This window comes from Lolium perenne, chromosome 7 (genome assembly GCF_019359855.2).
Source record: "Lolium perenne isolate Kyuss_39 chromosome 7, Kyuss_2.0, whole genome shotgun sequence".
Taxonomy (NCBI): domain Eukaryota; kingdom Viridiplantae; phylum Streptophyta; class Magnoliopsida; order Poales; family Poaceae; genus Lolium; species Lolium perenne.
Genome location: NC_067250.2, coordinates 209808295 through 209821526, shown reverse-complemented (window position 1 = coordinate 209821526; position 13232 = coordinate 209808295). Strand labels below are relative to the sequence as shown.

The window sequence follows — 13232 nt, the reverse complement described above, 5'->3', positions numbered from 1 at the left end:
AAACCGAAGGCTGCACGTACGATGGAACAAGCTGGAGAAAAGAACGCATCGCACGATATCTCATGGAAAAAAAAATCTGCTGACTGTAACAAACCTCCTATGTACGTTCTTTTCTGTTTGGTTTTTTGGAGCAAAACTGGACAACATTTGGATTACCATACTGTATGTTTTTCCATGAATCCATTACAAGAACATACTACAGCAACATGCAACGCAAGGAGGTTATATTGCTATTTCAGTTTAAAAGAAATACTATAGCATTGTGATATCAATGTCCGTCTTTGCGATCTAATTAATTTTAATCCGTAGCAACGCACGGGCAAATGTCCTAGTAGTATCCTAATTTGATTAGACATACAGATATTCAGAATTCAGATACGTATAGGAGCAGTGCGCTCACCATGTGCCAATGTCCAGCTTAGCAGCGAGAAACAGCCACACAACTAGTTGCAGCGCGCGCATGCCATATGCCACTAGTGCCCAGATCAGCTCACTTTCACTGCTTGATTGCGCAAAGCTTCGCTCCAATATTGTAGTAGCATCTCCGCGCCTATGCCGAGCTATATAAATAGGAGCTAGCCCCGATTCCCACCACACTCTTCATCCTGCAACTGAAACCAGCAGCTCAGTCTTGTTCTCTGAAGCGCAGTGTGAATTGAAGGAGATCAATGGCGGGGAAACTCTACCAGCTCATGTCAGGGCTGCACATGGCGAGGAGCCGGTCATCGTCCGCGGCGGACGTGCCGAGGGGACACTTCGCGGTGTACGTCGGCGAGCAGCGGAAGCGGTTCGTGATCCCGACGGCGTACCTGAGGAATCCGTCCTTCCTGGTGCTCCTCAAGAGGGTGGAGGAAGAGTTCGGCTTCGACCACCCTGCCGCCGGCGGCCTCACCATCCCCTGTTCGGAGGGCGACTTCGCCGACATCGTCGGCTCCGCAGCGGTGGATCACCACTAGCTGTAGCTCATCATCTGACTACACCGGCGCCGGCGCATGCATCGGCCGGTCCAGCCGTCGATATGATTATTAGTTGATTACAAGAATAGATTGTTTTAGGACGAATGCATTTGTCTCTAGCTGAGTATCGCGTTTGCTTGAACCCTGTAAATTATGATCCAAGGGATAAGTAAATTCCGATGTTCACGTCTCATCAGATTTCTGTTTTCCCGAATTGATGCTAATTTCCTCACCCTCGCACCACATTTCTCTTTAGGTTAGCCATAGTGGTAGTACCTTAGCTTTATCATGCACATTGGTTCGCAAAAATACTGATATGGCAGCTAATTAAGGAGGAGAGATGAGATTAGAGTATCATATGTGGATACCATATTATAGCGCATATCATGAGAAAAGTTAATATCAAACAAATCTAGTACATCAATTTACATTGAGATTCTAAATAGCAATAAATATAGCATAACTATGATACTACTTCATGATACTACCCACTATAGAGATATTATCATACACAAGTATCATATGCATGATACTACTATATGATACTTAGCACTATGGTCAGCCTTAGCTAAGAATTAATTGTTGTTCGGATCCAACGTGGCACTGGTTGTTGATGTACTATGTCACCTGCTTGAAGCCTTGAACCCCTTGTAAATTAATTTGATGGGAATAAGTAAATTTTGATGTTCTCTTTTTTATTGTGAGGTGAAAAGTTACGGAGAAGTTAGACTAGTTTATACGGTGGGTTATTCTATTACTTAATAAGTGAGTAAGAAGTGAAGTGGTATACACACGCTTCTCCTCCTCGCTCGCTCGTCATGATGCACGCAGCCCGCGTTTATGTTGAGTGAATTGAGCCTCAATATTTTTCCTATTTAGAAAAACCGAGTCTTTGACCAAGGGTAGTTTGGATCATGGGTTAGTGTAACCGATTTGAAAAGTGGAACATGAACATGGCCACGCCCTTGAGCCGCTCTATATTAGCACTTGCTTGGTTGACACCGAAAATATATCTAACACACGAGTACATGTTTTTCCACCTCTCTGTTTGCGTCGCCATCGTAGCCTACTCCATTTCACCCGTCGTCGTACACCAAGAAATGAGAGAGTTGGTATCCGAAACCACTCTTCAGCAGTGTTGGGAGTACTCCCTCCGTTCACAATTAGTTTACGTTCTAGGTTTAGACAAAATCAAACTTTTCAAAGTTTGAACAAATATTTAGGAAAATAAAGTGTACAATCTAAAGCCTTATATTTTTGAAAATGTCATAACATATATTTTCGTATTATATGCATTTTGTATTATGAATATGGATATTGTTTCCTATATTCTTAGTCAAACATGATAAAATTTGACTATACAAAACCTTTTTTTTCAAAATGGAGGGTGCGACCCGCAGCATCTACATCGAATAGATGCATACAACCTTTATTATATTTTTATTAACATAGTCAACAAAAAACCCATAAAGAACATCCATCACAAAATCCAAAGAAACTACACACCACATGCAAAATCGACAATGGACAAAAATTGTGTCTTCTCAGTATTGCTGGAAAGACAATGAAGCCACTGTACCGGCTAAGGACCGGGAACATTCGCATACCCCAAGATGCCCTTTAGGAGAAACGAGAGCATACATCTGGATTAGCAGACTCTTAGAGTGCACATCATTCACACGCCACAAAAACTGTCACCGCCATAGAAACTATGAGCAACCTTCATGATGGTTAAGATCCACATAAATTTTGCCTATCCTACCGCCGACGTCATTATGACGCCAGACACTACCCCTTCATGTCGGTACCCTGTGGCACCAGTGGCGGAGCCAGGGACCAGCATGCCCAGGCTAAGTTGCTCAACTCCCTTGTGGTACTACCGCCTAATGAAGATGAAATGAAGATTTTTTATGGGCAAGTGGAATGGCAGCTAAACACCGCCCAGGCTTTGACCAACGGCTGGCTCCGCCACTTGTGTGGCACCACGTCGCTGAGACCTGTTATCATCGATGCAGTAGAAACACACCGGTCCACCTCCAGACCATACGAGCCTACCTCCACTCCTAATATGATGCCCTCACTAGGAGTGACAACATCGTGCGCCGCCATCATCTGATCCGGGAGACCCATATCTTGGGTTACCCACGGAGGACCCCGAGTGAAGTGAAGGGACTAGCAAAAACGATTCCTACGACAAGGTAATGATGCCAAGAAATCTTAACCTCTCGACGAGATCATAGTCTTAGCCTTTGGCTACCCCATTGTAACACGATAATTTCGATAATCAAGATAATACAAGCAGGAAATAAGGGTTTTACCTCATCGAGGCCCCAAACCTGGGTAAATCTCTCTCCCCATTTGTTTGGCATCCGATGTCTCGTGTCAGCCTGCAGGATTCTGTCAACCCTAAGCCCCTCATGGTGGGCATTGCCGGGGAGCATCCTCGTCACCCTCCCATCCAAGGTGCGCTCGGCCATGGTCCTTTCCTTTGATTTTGTATGCGCGACTCAGCTCGTCCACTCTAGCCCCGTCATCCCTGGGTCTCCGCGGACTCGTGATGGGCATCCAGTTTTCGTCGTCGGCATCGGTCTTCGCCGCCTCGGGGCTAAGCGTCGTGATCAGCCTCGAAGCAATGTGGAGATCCCCGAACATGTGAACCTTCCCCTTGCGTTGTTACCTTAAGATTTCCCATCTCTCATGTGGTTTTCATATTGAAGCCAAATCGACGTCGCCGAAAAATCCCCTAACGCTATTGCGCCGGCCGTGGTAATCACCTCCGCCTACGCCATTGTCGGGCCTCGGGTGCCACCCATGGTGGTCCTACGCACCGCTGGGATGCATCTTCACCGATGCCTCACGCGTCACGCCCTCACCCTGCAACCGCCGCCGTGCCGATGGAGGTCGTGGTTTCTTCTTGCAGCAGCCGGACGAGGCGAATCTCTTTTCCTCCCACCATCGCTGTAGTCATCGTGATTTCAAAGCACTCACCATCACATCATGGAACTAACTTTAGAGCTCGGAAACAAAAATAAACGAACCTGTACAATGGTCGGTGCAGTATGGTGGAAGGGTAAAATGTTTAAAAAAATATTGATGAAACCAACGATCAGAGGAAAAAGAGGAAGTTCCTCCTTTTTAAATAGTATTGATAGAGATTGTATGCATTTTTACTGCAGATATTTACTTTCTAGGATATTTACTTTGTAGCATGAATTTTTTGTTACCGCAGATAGCTTGCACAATTTTCAGTCAGAAAGAGATGATTTACGGTTCGAAAAGTCATTTTTCATCATGGGCACCAGTGCTCTTATCGTATAAAAAATAGAAAAATATTTTTATATGTTAAATTTTTTTGTAACAAAGTTTAAAAGTAGTTAATGATTTATCCCATTGACGTACAAAATATCAATTTCAAATGATTTGTTCTCTGAGCTATACAAAAATGACAAAATCTGATTTCTTTTTACAGATTTGAATCACTATACTCAGATCCACGTATTTGTTTTTTTGTACAGCCTAAAATACATATTATTTCTTGTTAAAATTTTACACAATCGTGAGATAAAATACTAGCAACATCATGATTTATTTTCAGAATTTTCTGAAACTTAGATATATAATTTTTAATTATTTTTCAAGAAAGGGATCGCTGCAACCGCTGCCGTGCCGATGGAGGTTGTGGTTTCTTCTTGCAGCAGCCGGACGAGGCGAATCTCTTTTCCTCCCACCATGGCTGGAGTCGTCGTGATTTCAAAGCGCTCGCCATCAAGTCATGGAATTTGCTTATGTCTACCTTGGCGTCCAGGTCGGTGTGTGCTTAGGCGGAACTAACTTTAGAGCTCGGAAACAAAAATAAACGAACCGGTACAATGACTGGTGCAGTATGGTGGAAGGGAAAAATGTTTTAAAAAAATATTGATGAAACCAGCGACCAGAGGAAAAAGATGAAGTTCCTCCTTTTTAAATAGTAGAGATAGAGATAGTATGAACTTTTACTGCGAATATTTTTCTAGGATATTTACTTTGTAGTATGAATTTTTTGTTACTGCAAATAGCTTGCAAAATTCAGGATTTCGTATAAAAAAGTTGAAAATATTTTTATAATTTTTTTAAAAATTATGTAACAAAGTTTAAAAGTAGTAATGATATATCTCATTGACGTATAAAATATCAATTTCAAATGTTTTGTTCTCTGAGCTATACAAAAACGATAAAATCTGATTTCTTTTTAGAGATTTGAATCACTATACTCAGATCCACATTTTTGGTTTTTTTCCGTGCAGCCTAAAATACATACTTTTACACAATTGTGAGGTACAATACTGGCTAGAAATATAATTTTTAATTGTTTTTCAAAAAATGGATCGTTGGTGCTCATGTGCACCAAATCTCTGTCCCTTACGGTCGATCTATAATCTCTCTTAGTAGCTTCGTTTCAGAAAATACAAGCTTGGAGACACTGTTCATTATTGCTAGCTCGAGTGTCAGTAACATTCAGCAACGACACCGGCCATGGCTTCCAAGCTGGCAGTCGAAGTCTGTATGCTGAAGACGCATCAGAATACCAGGATAGATACATGAGATTGTATTGTGCTAGCCCCCGGTTTTCCATCAGTCCAGGAACCATTAATGCCCGCATAGAGAAATCAGGCCAGCATGGAGGCACGCAGGCTGCTGCTGGGTCAAGAACTTTGGAGCATCCGTCGCATCCGCCCAAACACTCATGCAAATGATGCACCCCATGTGTCCCTTGGTCCATTCCCACAAACCATATAACAATCCGGGCAATTTGCACACGACCTTCAATTCTCGCGAAATTTTTTTAAATAATACACTTTTTAATATTAATTCCAGGAATAATAGCCGTTTGTAGCAAATTTCAGAAATAATACACTGTCGGGGTGGTTGAACCCGAAATTGTAAAATCGGGGCACAGGACCCCGAAACGAGGGGAATCTTATCCCTGCCAGGCCGTGCCTCGCCATTTCGGAGTCAGGGAACCCGAATAGCTTTAGTCGGGCGACGGAATCCCGAGGAAAGCAGTGTCGGCCGGTCGGCCTGCCACCGGCAGAGATGTCGGGTCGCAGAATCCCGAGGTGGAGGAATCGGCGTCGTTGAACCCGACAAGGCCAGTTCGGGTTTCTCCACCCCGAAATTCCACAGCATAAAATCGACCGGCGCGACTGTAATATCACAGGTAATGGGGTTACAAAATTAGAGGAAACAGATGTGTGCATTGCATTCATGCATAGAAAATCTGGGGAATTTTCGCGCTTTAAAGTAAAACGATCCACAAAGATGGCGAAGTTTCACTTGACCTTGATGGAATTGAAGTAGCTCATCAAGTCAATCGCTATAAACCTCAATGTGACTTTGCTAAAACCTTGTTTTGGGTAGGGATGATTTGATCTAAGGGATTAGATCAAATGGAATTATAATCATCACAAGAACTTATTAATTAAGGATCAACTACTTGATCTTATTAAAGATCACAACATGATATTCCTTGCCATAACATATGAACATCCATTTAATTGGAAATCAAGTAATAGTAAAATGGAGAAACCACTCTTGACTAATCTTTTCCATGTCTTACACTAATCCATGATCTTACCATGCTCCTCATGGTATTGATTACACTTAAAACAAAGAATCATGGCAAGGAGATCAACTCTAGAAGTTTATATCCTTCTCTGTTCCAAATTATTATACATCAAATCTAGAGAGGTGAGAGTTCTATATTTATTAGAGAAGCAATGACAAACCTTGAGCTAAACCTTGGATATACATCCATGTATTCAAATTATCATCTTTAATAGAAGCCCTAAGATATTATTCAAGACAATTCCAAATAGAGAGACCAATCATACCAATCTTAGCTTTACCTATTTAAGAATAGAGGACAACCATTGAACTAAAATATTAGGAGTACATCATAAACCCTAGAATAAACCATTCCTGTATGAGAGAACTCAAGCTATGGAGTTACACTTAAGATAGTTGAGGCAACCCCTGGATTTGAGGGAGAGAACTATTCTTATAACCATATGACCATATCATCATTGTTTGAGTAGAACCCTAGCAGTATATCTCAGGCATTCTCCTGGGATATAAATTATTGAAGCAACCATAGTAGTTCTATCCTAGAAAGTAAAATAGAAGTGTTATATTTAGTTGATAAAGATAATACTTAATCTTGGGAGTGAAAAACTTAATTCTTAAGAAATACCTAAGGAAGCCAAACCTTGATCATTATAAAATGAGTAATGATCATAAACCCTAAGAACTTGAGGTAAGGATATTATGAACAAGTGGATCATGCCTAATCCATGACCATGCTTTGGAGAAATAGGAGTATAATCCAAATGCTAACACTTATATGATCAGTAATATTATTCATCACATGAAATCATGGGAAGATCACTAGTAAGCAATCCTAGACTTATATCCCAACCTTTAATTGTGAACCACTTGGTGATCACAAATAGAATCCTACCATATCTATATTTCATAAATTAATGAACCTAAGAAAACCTTAGAGTTAAACACTATACTTTATATGGTGAGAAACCATACATCCATCTGACCAAAGTTAACTATAAAAAGAACTATAATCAATGTAGTTACTTTAATGATAAGTTGGGGATAATAATAGGAGTTAATTGGTACAAGATAAAACCAATTCTAAAATCCTTAGTAATTAGAGAAGCACATGAAATATTAAGCAAGTAACCACCTTATCATGGTTAGGGGAGATTAAACCCTAGCACAGACAATATGGTGTCATCTCATCTCTATAACCTAGAATTAAATCTCAACCCTAGTTTGAGTATCACTTGGGTGATCACAAATAAAACCTAAACCACAATTAAGATTCAACCCATGTGTCATTAGGTAATTAGCATTTGAACCCTAATGATTCATTCATCAAATCCTATGCTTCAATTATAAAACAAAAGAGCCACCTAATGCTAAAGTCCTATGATTAAAACCAGGTGTGGTTGACAACCATTTAACTTTGTAACCAAGATAAACCATGATGAAAACAAATACCTACTTTGATACTCTCAAATATAATGCTAGTACTAACCTTAATAATAGGGGTTATGATAAAAACTATAAAACCCTAATACATTGGAGCTCACATAAAATAATATGCAAGTAACTAAATCAAGACCCTAGAAATAATTTGGTATATAAAGCCCTCCATTTGGCCATCTCCTTGAATCATAACAATATTTGAAATTTCAAAAGAAAGAGAATGGAAGATTATAATTATTATCTTACCTATTGGAATTATAGTGTATGGTGAACCTATCATTATATGAACAATCAAAATAGTATGTCTCAAGTAGAATTATTACTTGAGAGGTAATTTCCAAGTGAATAGTATTTACAAATACCTGCATGGAAGAATTGATTTCAAATTTGAATTCAACAAATAAGAATACAAAACAGAAATAAATAAAAGAGAAAAAGGGGAAGAACCTTACTTGGACCTCACCTGGCCGCAGCAGCCCACCATCATAGCCCACCAGCAGCCCAATCGCCCCAGCCCAGCACAGTCCAAAGTGGCCCAGGTACCCCTTCGTATGGATAAAGATGGAGAGGCGTCGTCGTCTTCGTCTTCTCTCCTCGACGCGCAGGAGCTCGCCACCGAGCCGACCAGCACCACGTCCCGCGGTCGCCGCCGGTATTCTTGACCGCCAGCACACTCCCGTGGACGTATAAATGGCGCGGAAGCCTCCAATTTTCCCTCTCTCTGCTCCATTCTCTCTCAGTAACGAAACCCTAGCTCGCCGGCCTCAGTTCACCGCCGGCGATTGAGGTAGCCCCGAGCCTCGCCGAGGATACCTCCAGCACCACCATCCTCTCCTCGTTCTTCTCGTCGAAGCACGCAAGCTGGGAAGCCCCTGGACTGGCGAATTCGGCCATTTCCTCCGACCACCGCCACCAGGTAATTGGATGATTTCGTCGCCGTCCGAGCTCCATTGACCTCGCCGTCAAGCCCATCGTGCTCCTGGTGAGCCTCTCTACCGCACATCATGTCTGCTTTGCTCCGTAGCCCCTCGTAGCAGAACCTCGCCGTGCATCCGAATCCATCGCCGCGGCATGTCGTCGCCGGGCATGCTCCGGTGACTAAACCGGAGCGGTGCCACCACCAAGAGGTTCGCCTCGGCATCCTCTCTCCAACGAACCCGCACACGCCCCCGCGGGAACGCTCTAGCTCCGGTGATTACCATCCCTGACCGCCGGTGAGGCACAGGGTTGCCACCTCGGCGCCATGTGGCCTCCAGCGTGGGCATGGACCCACCAGCCAGTGGCTGTGGGTAGCCCTGGCCGGGTACACTTAGTCATTTTCTAATTTTAATTTCAAATTCATAAATTACTGCAACTTTACAAATTCATACAAAATTCAATATAACTCAGAAAAATAAATATAAGATATTAAAATTCTTAGAAAAGAAAACTCTATCCAATAAAAATATGAAATGAAATTTTTATTTTTAATAAAAAATTAATTATTTAATGCTTGTTATTTAAACCCTTAATTTTAATTCCAAATTTAATTAAAATTCAATAATTAAGAAAAACTTCTAAAATTAATAAAAACCAATAAGAAAATCAGGAAAATAATAAAACTAATTTTCCTTTTCTTATAATTTATTAAATCCTTAATAGGAGGATTTAAATCCTAATTAATAATCACCTTAATTATTAATTCTTTAAAAATAATAAAAGGACAAATCCAATATTATTTTAATTTCAAAGTTATTAATAACTTCAACTTTATTAATGAAGTTATTAATACAAGAAATATAGAGTAATTAGGAAACCCTAGTTCCATTATAAACCAAGTGATAACCTCATAATTTTATGTGGAACCCTAAAACCCTAATTCAACTATGCACCAAACCCTAGCTCCATTAATTCATATGAATCTTAATTTGCTTATAACCTAAACCCTAGGTTAGAACATGTGATCATGATACCTTCTTTCAAATCATAGAAACATAGTAGCAACTAAATACTTGTCTTGGCCACATAAAATGTAGAAGACCTATCACTAATATATGGGTATCCCACATGTTCATCTTCATCAGACCTAGTTAATCTAGTGGGGTCAACCAAGTGAAAACCCTAGATCCTATTACCAAAGCCATCATCCTTATTGACCCCTAATTAGCATCACACCATTGTTATGAACCTTAATAGCAACCATACCTACTATTTTACATTACAGAACCCTGTTCCACTAAACCCTACTAGTGTTGGATACTTATGAACCATCCTATTTAGAAACCAACTATTTTACTTAGGGAAATAAATAGCAAACCTAAACAGCCTCAACCTAATTGATATACTTCTTATTATTTAAGAAGTATGTTCTTCAAAAGTTATTCTTTTGAAGAAAATAAAGAATCATCATCAACCCTGCTTATAAGAACCTATAAACCTTAGCTAGCTATCACCAATAAGATGAACCAACCTTGATAGCAACTTTGTATGAATAATTTCTTAGGATACCTAGGCTTAACTCAACCTTACAAGCCCTTGGTGTTGATGAATCCAACTAGGTTGTGATCCATCTCATATTTACTCCAGAAACTACTTGGAACCAGAATAAACTATAGCAACCCACAAACCCAATTGCCATACTTATTCTTTATTAAAGAACATGTTCTTCAAAAGTTATTCCTTTGAAGAATATAACAAGTAATCAATAACCATGCCATATAGTACTAAAATTGACCACTATCCTTTACTTATTAACGTTATGCCAATCATCATTCTTTGTGTGCTCAATTGATTACTATGCCTCACTATCTACCTGTTTATAATACCAAGTAATCACAACTGAATAAGAACCTTGTATGTGAATCACTCTAAAAGTGCAACACACCCTAAACCAATCATTACCACTCACTAATCCTAAATCATCAGGGTTAGGACACGCTTAGAGCGATTGCATCTCATTCTTATGCATTATTGCATCATTGCCAATCTTTTAAACATCGTCCTTACCGGACGGTGATGCTATTTCAGAATTTGGAGTTATTGCGTACGAAGACCTTGCCTGCATAATCTTGCAGTCAAGAAAGGCAAGTTCATCACTTGCTCATGTCAATTGTGTATTTCTATCAAATTACTTGCAAAGTACTATGGTTATCACTATTGCATAAAAACCAAAACCACTATTTTCATAACTATGAATATGACTATGTGGTTGGCAATGGAACCATGGATTGTGTTGATATGGTGGAGGTTCCATTGCAAGGGTTTATATCCATCTAGGATTAAACAACAAATGTCGCCAGTGATTCTTGTGCCGTAATAACCGTGTTAACCATAAGATCTGGAATGGGACGGACTAGTCAATTGTATTTCCACCTCTCGTACATCAACGGATGCGCTTACCGTAGCAGTTGTGTCTGGCGGAACAACCGGAGGGTGGGGATCCCACTCTAATTCCCCACGGTAATGCAATGCTTACCATAGCAGTTGTGTCTTGCGGAACAACCGGAGGGTGGGGATCCCACTCTAATTCCCCACGGTAATGCGGTCTATGATGGGTTGCAGCTGCCGGCGAAGGAGTTTATGGTAGAGCCCAGAACTGTTGTCGTGGTCGGGGTCCACCCTGAAATTACGGGAATAATGGGACCGGCGAGGACCCAGGGTCGGGGTTTGCAACAAAGGGTGGGTGTGCGAGGTAGCGGAGGAATATGATTGGCTATGACCTTACTCCTGACCTCACACCAAAGGAAGTGTGGACGAGCCTGCAACTCGGTTGGCAACAAGGATAAGATCTCTTATGGGTAAAGCAACACACCTCTGCAGAGTGTAATGAATCGTGACCTGTCACTCCCTGTTCCGGGATTTGGAACTGCGAACGCTGCCGGAAAGGAGCTCCATGAAGTTCTAGTAAACCGGTGAAGGCTGACGGACATAGTTCTTCTGAATAAAAGCAACCTTTTGAAGAAATGGTTATGAAAACTTGCATTGGTATTAGACTTTCTGGTCTAATGCCGTAGCTAGTGCATTAAACACCTGTTTCCTATAATGTACTTGTTGAGTACGCTCGTACTCATCCCACTCTTAAATCCCCTGCTTAGATATGGAGGCATCGAAGTAGGATCTACAGTGCAACTCGAAGACCGGGGAGTCAACAACTACGTCAAGAGACAGGACCCTGTCAGAGGAGTCAGGTACCACATCCAACAAGGAGAAAACCTAGTTTAGCCATAGAAGGGAACTAACTTCCTAAACCTAGCTCCTATTTAGCTAGAATCTATTCATATTCCCTATAGCTAGTCAAATGCTCTACAAATAGAGTTAGTGATAAGATTAGACTACGAGTCGTTCTTCTGGAGTTTAATTGCAGATTTACCTCATTGTAAAGTAGGAGGCTGTGCTGATCTTATGTAACAGAGTCTGTATGTAATTCTATAGACATGCCTTGGACCCGCATATGTTTCTGTTGTACCACTCTGAGCGATATAATACTAGTGGAACGATGTTTCATTGGTGTTATATCAGACATGCATACTACACCATGCAGTGGTATGCTGGGTCACCACAGTTGGTATCAGAGCAAATGCTTTGACCTTAGGATTAAAAACCCTTTAAAGGAGACCTATAGGATTGGTAGTGTCTATAGGAAGTTGTCTTAGTTAAACCAAATAATTCTTATGACTTGAGATGGATATTCACTTGAGAATAATCCTGACACACTTGAGTCAGCATTTTTTTTACCTAACTTACCAAGATAAAGTAAAGTTAGTCAGCTAATCCCAAACATGTAGTACACAATTAAGTTCCTAAACAATAGATGAGTAGATCACAGTTGGTATACAATACATGGTAGTCCAAAGAGAGGATACAACCATAAGGAAGATATCCTATTGGAAGATGTGTACCAACACATGTTATAGATAAGTAAGAATTATCCAGACCTGTAATAGGAGTAATATCAAGTGATGAAGATAAGAAAGATATCCTACTAGAAGTTGTATACCCAGACAAGTAATGGGTAAGTTAAATCTATTCAAACTTGTGAAACATTTGATAGTAAGTGATAAATATAAGTTATATAAAGTAGTATAGACCATGATGAGTCAATCATGGGAGGTAAGGAAGAGAGATAGGAATAAAATATGCCTACTTACATGGTAGGGATAGAAATCATATATGATTCACCTGAGAATCGTTATGTGATGGACTAGAATATCATAAACATTTAGGAGGAGAACAATAAGAAGTCAGGTCTTCAACAAC

General features: G+C 40.6%; 1 protein-coding gene across 1 annotated transcript; it reads left to right on the top strand.

Annotated features, from left to right (window-relative positions):
* Positions 1-540: 540 nt before the first annotated feature.
* LOC127314341 (auxin-induced protein 15A) lies at positions 541-1106 on the top strand. The gene has a single exon (XM_051344796.2). The coding sequence runs from the start codon at positions 669-671 to the stop codon at positions 954-956; it is 288 nt and encodes a 95-aa protein (XP_051200756.1). The 5' UTR covers positions 541-668; the 3' UTR covers positions 957-1106.
* The last annotated feature ends 12126 nt before the right edge of the window (positions 1107-13232 follow it).